This window comes from Embiotoca jacksoni, unplaced genomic scaffold, assembly GCF_022577435.1.
Source record: "Embiotoca jacksoni isolate LCO1_2020_lvr unplaced genomic scaffold, fEmbJac1.0.p SCAF_33, whole genome shotgun sequence".
NCBI lineage: Eukaryota > Metazoa > Chordata > Actinopteri > Embiotocidae > Embiotoca > Embiotoca jacksoni.
Window position 1 is genome coordinate 894,505 of NW_027185385.1, and position 21,361 is coordinate 915,865.

General features: G+C 42.2%; 1 protein-coding gene across 1 annotated transcript in view; it reads left to right on the forward strand.

The window, feature by feature from the left end:
- The window catches only part of cblb (Cbl proto-oncogene B, E3 ubiquitin protein ligase), a 76,753-nt gene that overhangs the window by 31,690 nt on the left and 23,702 nt on the right, over positions 1-21,361 (forward strand). The window contains exons 4-9 of the mRNA XM_069164997.1: positions 1,733-1,879; positions 3,874-4,030; positions 8,018-8,139; positions 15,003-15,140; positions 16,089-16,176; positions 17,201-17,332. Of these exons, the coding sequence (XP_069021098.1) occupies positions 1,733-1,879; positions 3,874-4,030; positions 8,018-8,139; positions 15,003-15,140; positions 16,089-16,176; positions 17,201-17,332 (784 nt within the window). The remainder of the gene's footprint in view (positions 1-1,732; positions 1,880-3,873; positions 4,031-8,017; positions 8,140-15,002; positions 15,141-16,088; positions 16,177-17,200; positions 17,333-21,361) is intronic.

Consider the following 21,361-nt stretch of genomic DNA (forward strand, 5'->3'; position numbering starts at 1 on the left):
CAGTCCTGAGTGTTCTTTAATGAGGCAATGGGAGAAGATGTCAGGCTTCAATATATTTATTTAACAGCAGCAGAATAACCAGTTTACAGAGCTCTGGGTCCAGACTATGTTTCCCTGACAACAACAGAGTATGTGTCAGTTCATGAAGTCTGACTCCTGACTCTCCCTGACCCAGTCTTCTTATAGTCCAGACACCAAAAAGTCATGTGTGTTGATGTGTCCTTTGTTGGTTGGTGGAGGTGGTGGTTGTCTTCCTTCACACCCTGAAGTCCTCCAGACAGCCGTCTGTTCCTGTTTATGACTCAAAGAACAACAGTATGTGACCCCAAAGGTCACAGACCTCCTCCTGTGACCTTTTGGTTTGGCCCAGCAGTATCACTCTCATTCACAAACACAGCCTTTTGTCTACACCTTAGGATTAATAGTTGATAATACGACCTTATATATAAGTAATATGATATGGCATATGTTGCATTATTGTAAACATAGCCTAGCACAGAATAGCACACCTGGTAGAGGATTTCAGCTGCTCAACAGTTCAGGGTCTCCTTTGTTGTATTGTTCATGTCCTGATGCTCCAGATGTTTTCAATGATTGACAGGTCTGGACTGCAGGAGGCCAGTTTATCAGCGGACTCTTCTACTAGAGAACCATGCTGTTGGAATACGTGCAGAATGTGGTTGGACGTTGTTCTGCTGAAATAAACAAGACCTTCCCTGAAAGAGACGTTGTCTGGATGGCAGCATATGTTGCTCCAAAACCTGAATATATCATTCAGCATTAATGCTTCCTTCCAGATGTTCAAGCTACCCATGCCATGTGCACTAATGCATCCCTCAGAACCTTTGGTTTCAGGGTGCAAAAACACATGAACAAGTATTTCTTTGCATGGAGCTAAATGTGTGTTCAGCGCTCTCATCTGTGGTTTCAGAAGGAATGAAACCCATTTCAAGAATCCAGGTGTGTTTCTGTGTCAAATGTAAACACACTGATGTTTGTGGACATAAGAACTGCTTCTTAAAGTTTTCACACGTATATTAGAAGAAGATAAGATGATATAAGACTCTCCTGATCCTCAGGAGGAGAATCACCCTGGACAGAGAGAAATAAAACCTCTTTAAAAAAAATTAGGAAGATGAGCTTAAACATAATTTTAGGGGGTAAAAGTAAAGTTATGAGTTTTTAAAAAATAATCCCATGAAAAGCTTTGCTTCATGAACAAACTAAACAGTGAAGGTTGTTGTAAACATGTTGGAGAACAGGTCACGGTTAGAGTTCAGTGTGACATGGAGGACATGAAGTTTGGGTTGGATACCAAAACTACCAGTTAGAGTTGGAACAGGTACGTCTACACCTGCAACGTTACGTTTCCTCGGTTATGAAGTTAATACCTGGACGTCACTTCTGCATCACTGATTGGACCTGGACTCAGTTTAAGATTTAAAAGTTGCATCTGCATTAACAGTCATCATCTATGAATGTGAAGAGTGTGACTGTCCTCACGTTTTTTAATGATATTACATGTTTTATTTATCATGTGACAGATATAATACATAATTTTTCCAGATGTCTGAAATAATTTCTGTCAACATGTTTTATGATGTATATTTTTCTTTGAAAATAAGTTTTGTAAAAGCTGCTAAAATCATCTCCTCCGTCCTCCTCCGTCCTCCTTTATCCTCCTCTGTCCTCCTCTGTCTTCCTCTGTCCTCCTCTGTCCTCCTTTCTGCAGGAGGAACCTGACCAAGCTGTCTCTGATCTTCAGTCACATGCTGGCTGAAATCAAAGCCGTCTTCCCCGGAGGACACTTCCAGGGAGACACGTTCCGGATCACCAAAGCCGACGCCGCTGAGTTCTGGAGGAGATTCTTCGGAGAAAAGTAAGCTGCAACTCTTCTGGGTTTTTTTATCTGCTGTTAAAAAGTTGTGTTTGGAAGTTCGACGTTCTTTAAAGAACCTCTAAACATTCTTTAAGTAGAAGTTTAGAGTCATTTAAAAGGTTGACTGCTTCTATAATAATAATGATGATGCTCTCACAGATAATCTGGTTCTGTTCTGCTGGTGTGAGTTTAGGTCCATCCTCCTACATCTTGAAGGTGCTTCTTCAAATTTGCAACAAATGTCCTATTTTAACCAAAAAGTCGTTTTTTGTTGTCCACTCGCCTGGCTTTGCTTCACTGGCCGGGGCTGGGAGGGGGCGGGGCCTAGCGTGGGCGTGGCCACGAGTGAGTTTCTGTTAGCAACAGACAGTGTGTGGAGGTCAGAGCGGATCCTGTTAGGACAGCAGGACTCTGAAGGAATCGGTCTGAGCAGCTCCATGAAGTTTCCCTCATTAATTATCTCCCAGTGAAGGTCAGACTGAATTATTCAGTCAGTCAGCAGATCAGCTGACGTCTGTCAGATCAATGGATTCTCTATGTATCAGTGTGTATGAGTATGTGATGTATTACACTGTAAAAGTATTCTTTACAGCACAACTAATATTCTCTGTGTGAGAGTCTAATGTATGCAGGAAGGTGAACATTATTATATATATATATATATATATATATATATATATATTATATCTTATATCATATTCCAGATGTGGTCAGACTGATGTTCCTGTTAGCTTCGCCTCCACTGCTCTGAGGTCGTGAAGTCCTCCAGTGAATTCAGTTCTCTCTTTATATCTGACAGTCTCTATCAACATCTAAAGTTTAGAGGCAACAATCTTCAGTCAGATTTAGAGTTCGGTTAATAAAGTCTAATGTTTAAGTTTATCCAACTTAGAATTTTTACTTCTGTTAACTTCTGACAAGTGAGAGTGCTGTCGTTTTACATCAAACAGAGAAACACCGTCTGCTCTTAAATATCACGATGACATCTTCAGCTTTGGAATCACAGCTCCTTGCGACAGAAGGTTTGTGTTGGTGCGTCACCCAGAGCGCCCCCTGCTGACCGCTCAGTCAGCCTGTAGTCGTGCTGCTGCTTCCCACAGACGCATTAAATAAACCATCAGTGACTGGAAATGTTTCTTTTGTGGAAACGATCCATTCGGACATTTAATCAGCTGAAATCCTGATCTGATAATCAAATAATTTTATCTTGAAATGGACCAACTATTGTGATTACATGGAGCTAATGTTGGAGGATGAAAAGATAAAGTTCACACGTGATACCCAGACAACAGAACAATGATGTATTAATGTGTAATAACTTGGCGGAGCAGGAACATCAGAAGAACAGCAGTGCTGTTTCAGGGTTTTACCTTCAGTCATATTTCACATTTCCAGTTGTTAATGCAGAGATTCATCCTCCTGTTGTAGTAAACGGAGCGGTGAGGCCGGTGTTCTTCCATTCTTTCAGTGATGAATATCTGGGGACTGTGTTGAGATGTAGTTTCACAGTTGGAGGTAAAATGCTGCAGATCTCTGAACATCTCGTTCTGCAGAAACATGCCGAGCGGTTCATGTTCAGAGCTGCAGGACTCACTCACCTCTCTGATCCAGCCTTTTTCTAATAACATGAATCTCTTCTGGTTTCTTGTAGCAGTGCCATTAGTTAGTGGTCAGATCCTGCAGCCTGTGAAGCCTCTGAGGCTGCTGATCAGTCACACAGATGTTTGATAGAAACCAACAGTTTATCATGTGTGAATGAAAGTGTGACAAGCTGACCTCCACTTGACCTCCACCTGACCTCTCTGACTGGACTCTGTAACCATGGAGGACATTTCTGTCTGTTCTTCTTATTGTTTCATCTCTTCTGAAGACCAGAGTTTAGTCTCACATCAGCTGTGAATCACTTCATTCATCAGAGGCACATTTATATCAGTGAAGATAGATTACAAAACACCATTTATCTCACCTGTACCTGTGTTTCCTGATCTTTGCAGGACGATAGTGCCGTGGAAGATCTTCCGACAGTGCCTTCACGAAGTGCATCCCATCAGCTCGGGCCTGGAGGCCATGGCCCTCAAGTCCACCATCGACCTCACCTGCAACGACTTTATCTCTGTGTTCGAGTTCGACATCTTCACACGCCTCTTCCAGGTCGGTCCCATAAATCCAGGCTTCACACCTGTCAATCAAATAACGTTGACACTTAGTTTAATACTGTGTTCAGGTCGGGTGAATTGCACTAATGTGGGACACCTCAGTTTTATTTAGTTTAGGTCCTCCTCAGGTTAATGAAGCGGTAAAACTAAGGTTTAACACAAGCTCTGATGTCGTGTAATCCAAATCACTTTTAACTTTTTAAATGTCCAACTGTGGGACTGACATAATTTATATTAAGCCCATAAATTTACTATAAATAAAACATTCCTACAAGTTTTTTTTATCACGTTATCAGGGAGTGTGCATGGATTGTATATTAACAATGCCAATAATTGAGGTGATTTAGGCTTTTTAGGGAAGACTCTTCAGAGTCCCACATTTCGATCACAGCTGTCCCACTTTAGGAAATGCAGGTTGTCTGAGACAGCTTCGCTCTCAGGATCTGATTTACTAAACGTTTCCGTGTAAAATCACATTCAAACTTCACACCATCCGCAAAAAAATGTCCAAGCAGATCTACTAACGACGTGCAGTGAAGATTGCATCTTTCAAATGTGCAATTTAACACGTCCATTCTGCGTGTTTGCCTGCATCATATGTAATATGTTGGGCCTCAGTCCTCCTCCCCTCCGTCTTTCTCCTCCTCCTCCTCCATCATATGTAATATTGGGAGTTTCTGCTTGAAGGTGTAAAATACTGAGAGGAAACATGCAAATAGAACAATTTATCACCTGCAACGATATTTACTGAACCAGGAAGTAGAATCAGGAGAAGTGATTGTTGTGTATTTTAGTACGACTGAAGGTTTTAATCAGATGAACATCAGGAGAGACGGCTGCTCTTATTGTGAAGGAGACACAGGAAACCAGAATACGTAGAGAACGAGGTTTTACACCCGTTAAACATTTCTGATGTCAGAGGCAGAAATGATTCAGACAGTTCGTCTGTCCAGAGATGAAATCTTACAGTTATTGAATGAACTGAAAGATGATTGACAGCCAACAACAAGGAGGAGCCACGAAATACCAGCAATTAAAAACTCAGCATTTTGCTGCCTCTGGGTGGTTCCAGCGTATCTCTGCTTGGATCTCCCTCCAGTCCTGTTGTTCAGGTGAGCTGTCACATCCTGAATGAGTCCTGCAGGATTCACAGGTAGCTTCATCAGGTTCACGAGACCTCCAGGAACTCAATGAAACATCAGCTGCTCATCACAGAAAGATCTGGACCTGCTGATGTTAGAGGATCTCACCGTCCTCCTCTTTTATTTAGCCACGTTTTATTATGAAGACTTTTTTTCTCCGTTTTGTTCTTGTTATATTTCTTAATTTCAATGGGATCAGATTTCCTTTTCCTTTTGCGGTCGCTCTGTTTTCCATTGCTGGAATCTCTTTAACACGCAAACCCTCATTTAAATACAGAGATTTGCACCTGATTTCAAAGACGTAATTACTCAGTAAATCACCGCCAAAAACTCACTTAAGACTCCACAAGTTACATTAACATTTGTGAGGAAATCCACCACAAAATCAAACATTTTTGAGTGCAGAAATTGAAAAAAAAAAAACTCTGAGAAATCCTGGAGGGACCGACAATTTCTTTTATGAGCGTGACATCTGTATATAAACAGAAAACATGACAACAGAAAGATGGCTTTGGATGCAGCAAGCAGCACACCTGCAGGATAAACAGCTCAAACCATGTCACTGCTGGATTATCTGAACCTCCTCAAGTGAAGAGTACAGCACATCTCACTGACTGTTTTATAATCCTCAAACATACATGCAGCTTACATGTTTGGAACATATTTAGAAATATTTTCCAAAGTAAATAAGCATTAAAGGGCCAGTTTAGAGGATGGAGAGAGTTTTAAAGCTCCCTGGAGATACTCAATACACAAATACACCATTAGAATATCCTGCAGGTACAGTGAGACACTGACGGCACATTTCCATGAAATCAACACCAATATCATCTCACAGTTGGAAGTTGGACTTGAAGTGAGGTCATATTTTCAGTGTGAGATGAAACAGAACACGGAACCGATGTTACTCTACTGCAGGAAGACTCTGTGTTCGAGTTTATTCCTGTTTGAGATAAAATAAATAACTTACTGGGCAATAGAAGGTCAATAATACTTCCTGAACCCAGCAGCACAGGTCAGGACTGACTGCATGCTGCCTGCAGGTGGTTCAGTTCAATAGTGACTTCACATTAGAACACACAGCAGCACTTATTTAACCGAAATGAAACTTGATCCAGGAAATTAACGGCAGCAGAAATGTAGACCGAGTTTCTGTTTGATGTTCGTGAGCTCTGTGGATGTGTGTGCTTTCACCCTGCTGATGACAGATTACTGGCACATGTGGCTTCAAGATGGTGTGTGTGGGCGGAGCTTTAAAGTCATGTCTCACTGCAGCAGGACCTTTGTTCTGTGGATGATCAGTCTGAACTCTGAGCATGAAAAATGAGACTGAATACTCAAAGACGGATTATTTCAGAATCAGTGTCACGATAGATGTGTTAAAAAAAAGTAAAACTTGAGACTTCACCACGTTTCATGAACTCTCCGACAGGGCTGAACGCTTTTAAAGGTCTGGTAAAGGAGCAGGAATGACTTTTTACTGATGGATTCATGGGAAGAAACTTTGGTTGGCTTGGTTGATTCACTGGCTGGGACCACAGATTGTTTATAAAAGAGTTTGCATCTTCAGGTCTGTAAAATGGTTCCGATCCAGAAGTGTCTTCAGCTGCAATACCAGCGAGTGCCACTAGAGGTCGGCTCCAAAAAGCCTCCGGCTCCATAGACTCCCATTCAACTTCTGTCATCAAATCCAAAGTGAATAAAATGTGTCCATCAGTTATCTCGGTGTTGTTAGCTAAAGTCACTCCTTCTTCTTAGTTTTCTGGAGGTCCATCTGAAAATAATCCCTCATTCATTAGAAAAGAAGATTCAAGAAGACCTGTTTTTGGGGGCGTGTCTGTTTGATTGACAGGCCTGTGGTGCAGTCAGGTTACAGCTATCGGTGGGCGGGACGTAGTATCGTCAGGTTTCCGATCAGATCGGTCAGATCCACCTCTGGCTCCTCCCCCAGCTCGTCCAAATATGGTCACTTCCTGCTCCAAACTGCTCCGAACTAACAAAGATGGTGACGGACAGAATCTGAACTGGAGGATTCATAACGTTCACAAACCAACGATGACATCACTGATTGTTGATGACATCACTGATGGTTGATGGTTGGTTGGGAATCCTGGTGGGAGGCGGAGGAGGGATCAGAGGGCCCATATGAAGGTCAGAGTCACCGGGTGAACCAACCTGGTGACAGATGATGATGATGTTCTGTGATCTCTCAGGACACAGCGTTAGAACAGTTGAACTGAGTTCTTTAAGGTTGCTCAACCCTCTGGTGAGTTTTGGATGTTTGTTCCTCGCTGTAACTGCGTCTCTCAGAGAGGATTAGCAGGAAATCTATCATGAACATGTTTAAAGTCAGTGCTGCTGTTTTCTCCTTCTTTCCGTTTTCGACCTCTTTGGGACTCGATCCAGCTCAGAGTGGTCCGGTCTGCTCTTCCTCTTCAACCTCCAGTTTGGTTTCTTCTGCCAGACCAGCCACAGTGAGGCAGCAGATCTTTGTCCCGGCGAGCTGCAGGATGGACGAGCATGTCGTGGCAGACAGCTGAAGCCCTCCAACACACTTCAGGGCCCCCGTTCAGGGATTCCTGCTGAGCGGCCAGATAAACAGACTCCGCCTCTTGCAGTGATGACTGTTAGTTCTCCTCCACTGCAAAAATTTTGGCATCTCTACAAGTCAGAAAACCTCAAACCAGTTCTAAACAAAGACAGACAGAAGTCTGTGCTGGTCTCTCTCTTCCGCTCTGCTCGCTCAGATTCATGTATTTGTGGCCCGACATGCCTTTATGTTGACAACATAAAGAGATGAATGTAAAATGATTACAGATGTGTTGGTTGGTGTGTTTCAGCCGTGGGGATCCATCCTGAGGAACTGGAACTTCCTGGCAGTGACCCACCCCGGCTACATGGCCTTCCTCACCTACGATGAGGTCAAAGCCCGACTGCACAAGTACATCAACAAGCCCGGCAGGTATGTGGGCTGTGTGCACGATGCAAGACGTGTTTTAGAGCTGCTGGTGGAAAAACATCAGAACAGAAAAGAAAGAGAGCAAGAAATCAAAGCTTGAAGTGTGAATAGATGGAGGATCAGAGAGGAACACCAACGGGACCTGTAGGAAACGGAAACTGATGATAAAAGACTGTTTTAACAGTTTCTTTAGTCTGATTCTTTTATTTGCTGATGACATACTTGTATATTTGAACTCTCATGGTTTTCTCACATGTGGCTGTGTACCTGAGATTTGAGTTTACTGGGACAAATAGGATTATTTCTGTTCCCGTCTCTGCTGTTTGGGGTCCACATGAGAGTGTTCTGCATGCTACTCTGGAACTGAGCTCACAGGCCAATCACAACCCCCGAAAGAAAGTTCGTGAAACTTCAAAGAAGACAGATTTATCTGAAAATGATTAAAGAGTTGGTTTTACAGTGGCAATATTACTGTTAGACTGAAGTTAAACGCTCTGCTGGTCCGGTTACATGATCATTAGAATTTTGAAAAACCGAAAGCACTGGTACTTGGTAAAATTTGTTTTTTCAGTGTTGGATATATCAGAGATATTTTCCATTTCTCCACATCATTACAAAAAAAACTTCAATGCATTAAAAACCTTATTCAGGTTAGAAAGTTTTGGCTAAACCTCCAGTCTCAGGGTGAACACACTGAACAGCTGATTGACAGCAGGACTGACAACAAGCAGCTCATCTCACCTGTTTCTGTCAGCAGGCTCTGAGTCGATTAAAAACATGCACAGATTCACTTAAAGTTAAAAGTTAAAAATGGATTTCAAAGAACTAAATACATTTTTTAATTTTTCAAACTGTTTTTTGGACTATGTATATATGAATGTAATATTTTGTGCTATCTGATTATTCCTGTGAAGAGTATGTTCGTTGTGTGTGTGTGTAGATGATCCGTTTGCAGTAGAAATAGCAGGTTGTGTTATTTTCTCCTCTCACCTGCACAGGTACTGCAGACAGTAATTAGCTGGTTGCTAAACCTGCTACAAATAATCTTTTCTCTTTTGGAGATTAATGTCTTTTTTACATGGTTCCTGTTATAAATAAAGTTCATAAATTAAACTAATAAACAACACAATCAGCTGCCTATCCGCAAAGGAGAAAAAAAAAATTCAACTGTCACTTTACTCACCAATGTGTCGTTCTCCTTCAAATAATCCAGACACTATTTATTCATGAATTAAAATGGACCCCTTCAGGACTGCTCTTACTTCAGGAACATGCAGCACCATTAATGGTTGGTAAGAGAGCCATGTAGCATCCTGTCATAAACCACACAACAGTTCATCACCTCTTAGACAAAGAACGAACTCCAGTGATGTAACCTGACAAATACTGGACCACAACTACACACTCCTACTGTCGACTGAAGGCTAATTGACTTTCAAAATGAGATTATAATCTGGATTTGTTTACCTAGAAGTCAGGATTTGTTTACCCTAGAAGTCAGGATTTGTTTACTCATGAAGTCTGGATTTGTTTACCCATGAAGTCAGGATTTGTTTACCCTAGAATTCTGGATTTGTTTACCTAGAAGTCAGGATTTGTTTACCTACAAGTCAGGATTTGTTTACTCATGAAGTCAGGATTTGTTTACCCTAGAAGTCAGGATTTGTTTACCCTACAAATCGGGATTTGTTTACCTAGAAATCTGGATTTGTTTCCCCGTGGAGTCAGGATTTGTTTACCCTAGAAGCCAGGATCTGTTTACTCATGAAGTCAGATTTGTTTACCCATGAAGTCAGGATTTGTTTACCTAGAAGTCAGGATTTCTTTACTCATGAAGTCAGGATTTGTTTACCCATGAAGTCTTGATTTGTTTACTCATGAAGTCAGATTTGTTTACCCATGAAGTCAGGATTTGTTTACCCTACAAATCGGGATTTGTTTACCCATGAAGTCAAGATTTTTTTTTACCCATGAAGTCTGGATTTGTTTACCTACAAGTCTGGATTTGTTTACCCATGAAGTCAGGATTTGTTTACGTAGAAGTCTGGAATTGTTTACCTACAAGTCTGGATTTGTTTACTCATGAAGTCAGATTTGTTTACCCATGAAGTCAGGATTTGTTTACCTAGAAGTCAGGATTTCTTTACTCATGAAGTCAGGATTTGTTTACCCATGAAGTCTTGATTTGTTTATCTAGAACTCTGGATTTGTTTACCCATGAAGTCAGGATTTGTTTACCCTACAAATCGGGATTTGTTTACCCATGAAGTCAAGATTTTTTTTTACCCATGAAGTCTGGATTTGTTTACCTACAAGTCTGGATTTGTTTACCCATGAAGTCAGGATTTGTTTACGTAGAAGTCTGGAATTGTTTACCTACAAGTCTGGATTTGTTTACCCATGAAGTCTGGATTTGTTTACCTACAAGTCTGGATTTGTTTACCCATGAAGTCAGGATTTGTTTACGTAGAAGTCTGGAATTGTTTACCTACAAGTCTGGATTTGTTTACTCATAAAGTCAGATTTGTTTACCCATGAAGTCAGGATTTGTTTACCTAGAAGTCAGGATTTCTTTACTCATGAAGTCAGGATTTGTTTACCCATGAAGTCTTGATTTGTTTATCTAGAACTCTGGATTTGTTTACCCATGAAGTCAGGATTTGTTTACCCTACAAATCGGGATTTGTTTACCCATGAAGTCAAGATTTTTTTTTACCCATGAAGTCTGGATTTGTTTACCTACAAGTCTGGATTTGTTTACCCATGAAGTCAGGATTTGTTTACATAGAAGTCTGGAATTGTTTACCTACAAGTCTGGATTTGTTTACCTAGAGGTCTGGATTTGTTTACCCATGAAGTCAGGATTTGTTTACGTAGAAGTCTGGAATTGTTCACCTAGAAGTCTGGATCTGTTTACTCATGAAGTCTGAATTTGTTTACCTATGAAGTCAGAATTTGTTTACCCACTAAGTCTGGATATGTTTACCTAGAAGTCTGGGATTGTTTACCTAGCGGTCTGGATCTGTTTACTCATGAAGTCAGGATTTCTTTACCCATGAAGTCAGGATTTCTTTACTCATGAAGTCAGGATTTGTTTATCTAGAAGTCAGGATTTCTTTACCCATGAAGTCAGGATTTGTTTACCTTGACTTCTCTGAACCCTCCTGCAGCTCTGCCGCTCTTATCTGAGTGTCAGTGCTCCGACAGGTCTGAAAGTCAGCGTGATGCTTCAGGATTCAGTTTGGTTTAAAACCAACGATATCCTCCGTCTGCACATATGCTCATGAATATTTATGTGTCTGGTTGCCGTGGCAAACAGCCTCAGAGCTCCAGCTCAAAGGAAACGGATATCAGTCAGAAATAAAGAGTGTTTATGAATTTTCATTCAGGATTATGTGTCATAAACAGGTCGTGCTGTGATCCATCACTCCTCTGAACTGCAGTCTGAATAACAAGCTCCTTTTTTTTGTCTTGTATATATTGTTGTAATGCTGATGACAGCAGGATGTAAATGATCTGGATCGTTTTGATTTGACCTGGGTCACTTCAAACAACAGAATTATCAGTGTAAGGATTCAGGCAGATGGTTTTATTCTAATAGTAATGACAACAATAAGTCATTTCTGACGACAGTTTATTGACCTTTATAGCAAACAAACTTCCTAATGTAGATGAAATCAAACAGGTGTATCAGAGCAAACAGTCTGCAAACAGAAGTCAGCTCACAAACTCAAAACTCAATTATACCTCTGCATCCTAACAGAAAGTAATGGACTGCAAAAAGGCTATGTGTGTGTGTGTGTGTGTGTGTGTGTGTGTGTGTGTGTGTGTGTGTGTGTGTGTGTGTGTGTGTGTGAGAGAAACGGTTCCAGTTTGTGTGAGGATGTGAGTGTATTAGAAGCTGATCCCTGAGGGACTCATGCAAATACCTGTTATGAACCAACACACACGTGGACACACCTTGTCAGCATGTTTGTGTGATGAGTGAGTCCACATGTATTCGTCATGTCTCATTAACATCATCACTGTGAAGGTGATCACATGACTGCAGGTGTGATCGTTGCAGGAGGTCTGGATCTGTGGTGGAGGAGGGATCAGTCTCTGTGGTGGAGGAGGGATCAGTCTCTGTGGTGGAGGAGGGATCAGGCTCTGTGGTGGAGGAGGGATCAGGCTCTGTGGTGGAGGAGGGATCAGGCTCTGTGGTGGAGGAGGGATCAGTCTCTGTGGTGGAGGAGGGATCAGGCTCTGTGGTGGAAGAGGGATCAGGCTCTGTGGTGGAGGAGGGATCAGTCTCTGTGGTGGAGGAGGGATCAGGCTCTGTGGTGGAGGAGGGATCAGTCTCTGTGGTGGAGGAGGGATCAGGCTCTGTGGTGGAGGAGGGATCAGTCTCTGTGGTGGAGGAGGGATCAGGCTCTGTGGTGGAGGAGGGATCAGGCTCTGTGGTGGAGGAGGGATCAGGCTCTGTGGTGGAGGAGGGATCAGGCTCTGTGGTGGAGGAGGGATCAGTCTCTGTGGTGGAGGAGGGATCAGGCTCTGTGGTGGAAGAGGGATCAGTCTCTGTGGTGGAGGAGGGATCAGGCTCTGTGGTGGAGGAGGGATCAGTCTCTGTGGTGGAGGAGGGATCAGGCTCTGTGGTGGAGGAGGGATCAGGCTCTGTGGTGGAGGAGGGATCAGGCTCTGTGGTGGAGGAGGGATCAGGCTCTGTGGTGGAGGAGGGATCAGTCTCTGTGGTGGAGGAGGGATCAGGCTCTGTGGTGGAAGAGGGATCAGGCTCTGTGGTGGAGGAGGGATCAGGCTCTGTGGTGGAGGAGGGATCAGTCTCTGTGGTGGAGGAGGGATCAGGCTCTGTGGTGGAGGAGGGATCAGGCTCTGTGGTGGAGGAGGGATCAGGCTCTGTGGTGGAGGAGGGATCAGGCTCTGTGGTGGAGGAGGGATCAGGCTCTGTGGTGGAGGAGGGATCAGGCTCTGTGGTCAGGACTTGCTCTGAGACCAGTACTGGTGCTGGACTGCATCTGTCTCTGCTTCCCATTCAAACTGTTCCACTGTCTGCTCAGCTGCTTCCTTTGTACTCAGATTCACTCTGAAATCTCTGTGATGACCTGAGTGATGCAGCTGCAGCTCCGCTGTTTGATGATGTTAGTTTTATAGAAAATAAAGAAGTTGTAAGTTAATGTTTCACTCATCTGAAGAACATTTCTCTTGTTCAAAGACCATCTGATGAGGGACTTGTATGTACTTGCAGCCTATAATTTTGGAAACCTGACGATACTACGTCCCGCCCTCCGATAGCTGTAACCTGACTGCACCACAGGCCTGTCAATCAAACAGACACGCCCCCAAAAACAGGTCTTCTTGAATCTTCTTTTCTAATGAATGAGGGATTATTTTCAGATGGACCTCCAGAAAACTAATAAGAAGGAGTGACTTTAGCTAACAACACCGAGATAACTGATGGACACATTTTATTCACTTTGGATTTGATGAGAGAAGTTGAATAGCATGGGGCGGTCAAAGGTCAAAGGTCAAGGTCCCTGTGACTTCACATCCATTTCCCACTATGAAAGCGATTTCCTCTTTCTCTGGAAGAAATCTCTACAAATGTGCCACAAAGCTGAGCTATGATTCTAGTTTCAGACTGTTGAAGCAGGTTGTTGTTTGTACTTGACTCAGATTAAATAACCTTTTTGAGACTTAATGTATTTGCTTTAAAAATCTTTGAGAAAAGTTCCTACACCCTAAACTTCAGTAGAAATCTTTTCACGAGACAGCAGCGTCGGTGCAGATTTCTTCTGTGTCTCGTAGCTCATCCTGAGACGGACGGATCGGTGACGCTGTGTGAAGAGAACATTTCATCTGATAGTGGAGCAGTCACATGATACCGTGGATGGATGCAACAGTTTTGTGTTGCTGAATTTAAAAGAAAGACTGTAAAAAGATAATAAATAAAATAATATATTACTTTTTATCTTTTAAGATGGCACAGGAAAAATAAGGAGAATAAAAGTAAATGTTATGTTCACTGCTTTTAAAAAGTCAGCATCAGTCTGTCACATATTTTAAAATCATTTTATTAATAATATTGTACACTATACATAGTAAATCTATGACAATCACATATTCAATATAATGGTAAAAGCTATAAAGTATTATAAAGTATATTCCACTGTTGCATGATGACATGAAACTTTTCTTGTGTCCAAACCAGAAACTTGGAAAACCATCATGACATGTTATGTGTAATTAAATGCCTCATCAGAGTTTTATTAGCAGTTTTCTTTAATTCATTTATTATTTTTACATGTATTTAAAACAAACTTTTATTATATAAAGTATTACAACATTAGCTCACATCTATTTAATGTTCTTGTAAAAGGCTTCAGACATTCAGCCAGTGCTCTTTTACTTTAATGTCATCATGACGCCATGTGAAACATAATGGAGGCCTCATGTTGTTCATGTGATATCTTAAGAACGGAAGGACGGAATATCTTCAGATTTGGCACAACCATTCCCTTGGTCCTAAAGATAAAGTGAGTTGAGTTTGGTGATCAGGGGTCAGAGGTCAAGCTCACTATGACCTCATGTCCATCCCATCCGTCTATCCCATTCTTGTGAGCGTAATATTTTAGAAATGCCTTGAGGAATGTTTCTTCAAATTTGGCCCAAATATTCACTTGGACCGAAGGACGAACTGAATAGATTTTGGAGGTCAAAGGTCACTGTGACCTCACATCTGTCCCATCCCTAAACTGTAACTTGATATTCCCCCACGAGGTGTTAACCCTAGATAACAGTTTATTATATTGGGTTTTTTTTTTTAACAGTGCATAGGTGAATGAATCCTTCATGTTTTCTCTCTCCTCCAGTTACATCTTCAGACTGAGCTGCACCCGTTTGGGCCAGTGGGCCATCGGCTACGTGACCAACGACGGAAACATCCTGCAGACCATCCCCCACAACAAGCCTCTGTTCCAGGCCCTCATCGACGGGTACAGGGAGGGCTTGTACGTGTCTCTCCTCTCTGTTATTGATCGGTTCTGTTCAACTCTCCACTGGGTACAAACAACAAACTGAGTCTCAGTCAGCCACATCAATGTCTTTAAAAGTCTGTGAGGACATCTGTTTCTATCATACCTGATCATGTGACAGACCGCCACGCAAATCGGGAGGGGGGCGGGGGGGTGTCCTGTTTGATGCTCTTTTGAACAAGCAGGGAGACCTCAGTAACTCGCAGGAGTCAGTGACAGTGGTTTTTACCCAGATGGGGAAATTCATGATATAACTTGAAGACATTCTGTTCTGTTTTACTTCCTTCAAAGAATATATATTTTATTATCAAAAATACAAAATGTAAACAAAAAAACGCGAACATATGTTGTTTACAAAAAATAATTCTAACTATTCAATATACGAACCAAAAGGAAACACAAAAGCAGAACACACAAAAGGTGGTTCATAGAGAATCACTAAAAACAGATTCACATCTTCAATAAATCCAATCATACAGGAAGAGAAAACACACTGTAAAAAATAATTTTAATTACTTTAAAAAAATTACTTTTCATTACTTTGAATGACTTTTTGATGGGTATATTTAACTATGTACTTTACTGTCTTGTGTTTTATTTAATTTGTGAAACTTAAGGTAGATTTTTTTTAATTGAGTTTCTGCTCATTGCTGATAGTTTGTGTTAGAAATCAGGATGAGAGAAAGTCTAAAGTACAAAAAAACTACAACTGATACTTCCAATAGTCTTCATGCTGCTTTTAGTTTGTATTGTTGTGTTTCTGTTTCATCACTTTTATGGGTTATTTACATATCAACGTGTACAATATCATAACTGTAACATTTAAAACCCCTTTCATGCAGTTAGTGAATTTAATGTTGTTGAGACATTTCCAGTAAAAACCTCACTGTGTGTTTTACCCGTTTTTTTTCTTCTACCTCATAGCTATCTGTTTCCCGACGGTCGCAGCTACAACCCCGACCTCACTGGTTTATGTGAGCCGACACCTCACGATCACATCAAAGTGACACAGGTGTGTGTGTGTGTGTGTGTGTGTGTGTGTGTGTGTGTGTGAGTGTGAGAACATGTTCAATCTTTATGAGCAGATTCATGAACACGGTTCAGTCATGGAAGGTCTGACACAGCCAGAAGCTCCGCCTCCTTCATGACATTTAAAGTGTGGAAAATGTTCAATGAGGACTGACTGATCGATGTGTCAGACCTCTGCGTGGTTTTAAAAGTGACAAGACGTTCAGAACCACCTGAATGTGTCATTAAGGAAGTGTGAATTTCTGCTCTTCTCACATTTTCTCTGAAACTGAAGTTTCTCTTCAGTGACACCAAAACTTGATGATTTTACCAGAAGTGCCGCCACATTTTTCCAGTTGTTGTTTCAAATCTACACTGCTGTTCTGCACTAACAGGAAATGACCTCATCATGTGAACACATCAGCTTCCAAAATATCTGCAGCTTTAACTATTTTACCCAGAATTCAGTGTGTTTTTTGTGTCCTCTGTTTAACACTCAATAAACACACTGATTCTTCTGTCCAGCAGCAGCAGTGGAGAACAAACACGTTGTGTTCAGGAACAGGTGCTTTTAATTTGAAAATCCTTTACATTGGTGGCCCCGCCCCTTCCTCTACCGAGCCAAGATGGCGACTGTTTAGGGTGGAGAGTGTCCAGAGTTTCACACTTAGTTAGTACACAAGTACAACATCTGGAACACTAGTACAACATCTGGAACACAAGTACAACATCTGGAACACAAGTACAACATCTGGAACACTAGTACAACATCTGGAACACTAGTACAACATCTGGAACATTGTTACAACATCTGGAACACGATTATTAGAGGACTTTATCAATGATTAGATCAGGAGTTATTGATTTTATCCTCACCAATGATGGCACCGTTACAGTTTAGGAATGGTGACAACATGCTGGAGTTCACCATCGGGTCCACGGTGTGCTGCTCCTTTATGTCGTGTTTGGTATATGTTTTGATATGAACAGATGTTGATGACTGACAGCTGTTTGCTCTGTCTGAACAGGAGCAGTACGAGCTGTACTGTGAGATGGGCTCCACCTTCCAGCTCTGCAAGATCTGTGCAGAGAACGACAAGGACGTGAAGATCGAACCCTGCGGCCACCTCATGTGTACTTCCTGTCTCACGGCCTGGCAGGTACCTTCATCAGCACAAACTGATTCACACATCTGATGGATGGCAGCGGCTATATATATCATCTCATTCATTTGGGAAGAAACACACCACAACAGAACATTTTAAACTTCCAGTTTGTCAGTAGATTTGTTGTGTATTTTTGCAGTAAATCTGAGAGCACTAAATAATCCAGCTTTCAGCCTTTGGCGCAGGAAGAAGCCGCCTCTCTCACATCCTCTCCGGCCTTGCATCCATCCTAATCAAATTTCCACATATCAGTCGGTAGCGGAAGTGAAAACTGAGAGTGTGTTTTCCTGTGTGTTTCTCTGCCTCCAGCTGTGTGCGATTATTCTGTCGCAGCACACTGTCCTGCACCAGCTTGCGTGTCGGAAGCTGTGCCAGCAGAGTGTGTTTGTAATTACTGTCCCCTAATGAGTCATTAGCATCGAGCCCGAAGACTCCCTCCCACCTTCATCTCCGTCTTTGTGTGGGACATCTGTGTTGCGGTCTCCAGACGTGTGCGAGCTGTTATTAATCTCTGGCAGGGACTCACTCTATGCACATCTGGACACGAGCCCAAAAACCTGTCTGCCAATCACCAGAGCCTCAAGGTCTCTGTGAAGGAACATTTACTGCAACACTTCATGTCAAAGAGTTTCAGACAGCAGATGTTTAATGATCTTTTGGAATAATCTGTCTGTTGGTGAATACATAGGAATTTCTGCTGGATGTTTGGCAGCAGAACTCCTGCAGGGGGCGACATGGAGGTGACTTTTGTTGTGTGTTAGCAACACAGACTGGATATAAAACCACAGACTGTTTCTAAAAGAGTTCGTAGCTTCAGGTCTGTAAAATGGTTCTGATCCAGAAGTGTCTTCAGCTGCAATACCAGCGAGTGCCACTAGAGGTCGGCTCCAAAAAGCCTCCGGCTCCATAGACTCCCATTCAACTTCTGTCATCAAATCCAAAGTGAATAAAATGTGTCCATCAGTTATCTCGGTGTTGTTAGCTAAAGTCACTCCTTCTTCTTAGTTTTCTGGAGGTCCATCTGAAAATAATCCCTCATTCATTAGAAAAGAAGATTCAAGAAGACCTGTTTTTGGGGGCGTGTCTGTTTGATTGACAGGCCTGTGGTGCAGTCAGGTTACAGCTATCGGTGGGCGGGACGTAGTATCGTCAGGTTTCTGATCAGATCGGTCAGATCCACCTCTGGCTCCTCCCCCAGCTCGTCCAAATATGGTCACTTCCTGCTCCAAACCGCTGGAAGATTCATAACGTTCACAAACCAACGATGACATCACTGATGGTTGCTGATTGGTCACCACTGTAATTAAACAATATTACACCACAGGGTGCTTTAATGTCATTTCAATGATGTTCACGCAAGCGCCGCAGTCTAGACAGCATCCTTGTGGTGCCAATAATCACATTAAAACACCCTCCAGTGTAAGATAGAGATCTTCATTTCCATGGCAACACATTGGGTACGACTAACAACTGGAAAACAATCAGTCGCGTCAGTAGACTCTTATGTGACGTACGCAACGTTTACTACTCCAGGAAGTAGTCGGACCCTTAGCAACCACCTAGCAACAGAGAGGATTTCTAATCTTCAACTGAATAAATACAGAACATAGAAACACTAAACTGATCAGCGAGCTCAGTCTGGTTGGAACAAAGATATCTGAAGAACAAAGATATCTGATGAACAAAGATATCTGAAGAACAAAGATATCTGGTGAACAAAGATATCTGATGAACAAAGATATCTGGTGAACAAAGATACCTGAAGAACAAAGATATCTGACAAAGATATCTGATAAACAAATCTGAAGAACAAAGATATCTGATGAACAAAGATATCTGAAGAACAAAGATATCTGATGAACAAATCTGAAGAACAAAGATATCTGAAGAACAAAGATATCATGGACTCGTGTGTTTTTAACATTTTAGCTCCGTGTCATGTGTTCAAACCAAACCGGTCCAGCTAGCCTCCTCTAGGACTGTAAGTGCGTGACTATCCGTGGTGTTACGGTACGGGTGCTCAGAGCGACCAAAAAGGACCAAAAGAGACCCGACTTCACCAAATGGGTCATTTAATAGAACTATAACAAGTAGAAACTACATTATATTACATATTATTATAATATTCTAATTCTATATTCCCATTGAGAAGGAGGAGTGATGTCATGATGATTTGACCAATCAGATCTCTGTCAGAACTACTGGTTGTATAATTGTCATCTTCAAAGTTGAGCTGCGGTTGTCTGTGCTCTTCATCACAGGAAGTCAACCTCAGCGTTTTTTGTTGATCTTTTACTAATTGTACAAAAATAAAAAAATGTATCATGTAAAGAAAAAGTGAAATTATACGACATGATGGAAGATGTCTGCACACAGATCCGATGATCAGATCGATCACAGCTGGGACTTTATTAACTGTAGAGCCACAGGATTTAAGATGAAGGGTTTTCTGACCTGGAAGGTTTTAGTGAACCCGGTTTTAAAGCACAAACACAGATGTTCTGCAGAGCTCCAGTTTCATAGCTAACGTGTGCAGAGTTTCCACAGTTTAAACAGGATTCAGCAGCGCCCACGTTTACCGTGCGTCACACTTCCTGTTATGACAACTCACCGTGACTCCGCCTCCCCCACAGCCTCCATTAGTAATTCAGTGACATATATGTGTGTGTTTCTCAGTGAAACAGTGAGTCAGACGGAGAACCCTCCCTGCATCAGTGACGCATTGCTGCGGTCATCCTCTCAGCTGGATGCAGCAGAGCTGTGTGTCGTCCCACATCCTGTTGGCTGTCGGGAACATGAGAGGGTTCCCCTGTTCTACCCAGGTCTAGTAGTTTAACTGTGATTCACCGGCTGGACCTTAAAGAGCTCAAACCATCAGTAGTTCTGATCAGTGAATATATCTTGTTAACGAGCCATTAAAACGACTGTAGATTGTGAAAAGTGTAAAACAGAATAATCAGATGACCTTCTGTTTATTCTGCTGGAGACCAAATCAGCGAAAAGAGGGTCAGTACTGAGGGGATTTCTTCAGATTTGAAGTGGTTAGATCTCAGAGGTCAAAGGTTAAAGGTCACTGTGACCTGACAAAGCACATTTGTGGCCATAACTGAGGAGCTGAAGTGACCACATGAGGTCAGATACTAAATGTGTGACACTGATCTCAGGCGTCCAACCAATCAGCAGCCGTCAGTGATGTCATCATCCATCAGTGATGTCATCGTTGGTTTGTGAACGTTATGAATCCTCCAGTTCAGATTCTGTCCGTCACCATCTTGTTAGTTCGGAGCGGTTTGGAGCAGGAAGTGACCATATTTGGACGAGCTGGGGGAGGAGCCAGAGGTGGATCTGACCGATCTGATCAGAAACCTGACGATACTACGTCCCGCCCACCGATAGCTGTAACCTGACTGCACCACAGGCCTGTCAATCAAACAGACACGCCCCCAAAAACAGGTCTTCTTGAATCTTCTTTTCTAATGAATGAGGGATTATTTTCAGATGGACCTCCAGAAAACTAATAAGAAGGAGTGACTTTAGCTAACAACACCGAGATAACTGATGGACACATTTTATTCACTTTGGATTTGATGAGAGAAGTTGAATGGGAGTCTATGGAGCCGGAGGCTTTTTGGAGCCGACCTCTAGTGGCACTCGCTGGTATTGCAGCTGAAGACACTTCTGCATCAGAACCATTTTACAGAACTTCCATATTTAGTCTGTGTTTCCACTTTGGTTGACATCTTTCCTTCATTCATGATGTGAGTGAATACAGATGTGGATGTAAAGTTCAGATTAAAGTGGTTGTTGGAGGCCGACAGCCAGCAGGTGGTTACAGACAGAAGTGTACTTCAACATGTTTACTTCTTCCTGCTTGAACACAGTCATTTAGATTCAGTCCAGTTTTAACTTCCAGCCTGTTTTTGAACGCTTCTGTTCCAGAAGTGGATCTGGAGGTTTTCTTTCTTGATCACTGACAGATGTTGCGTTTGTCACTCTGCTCCTGTCTGTATCTGAACATCCCTC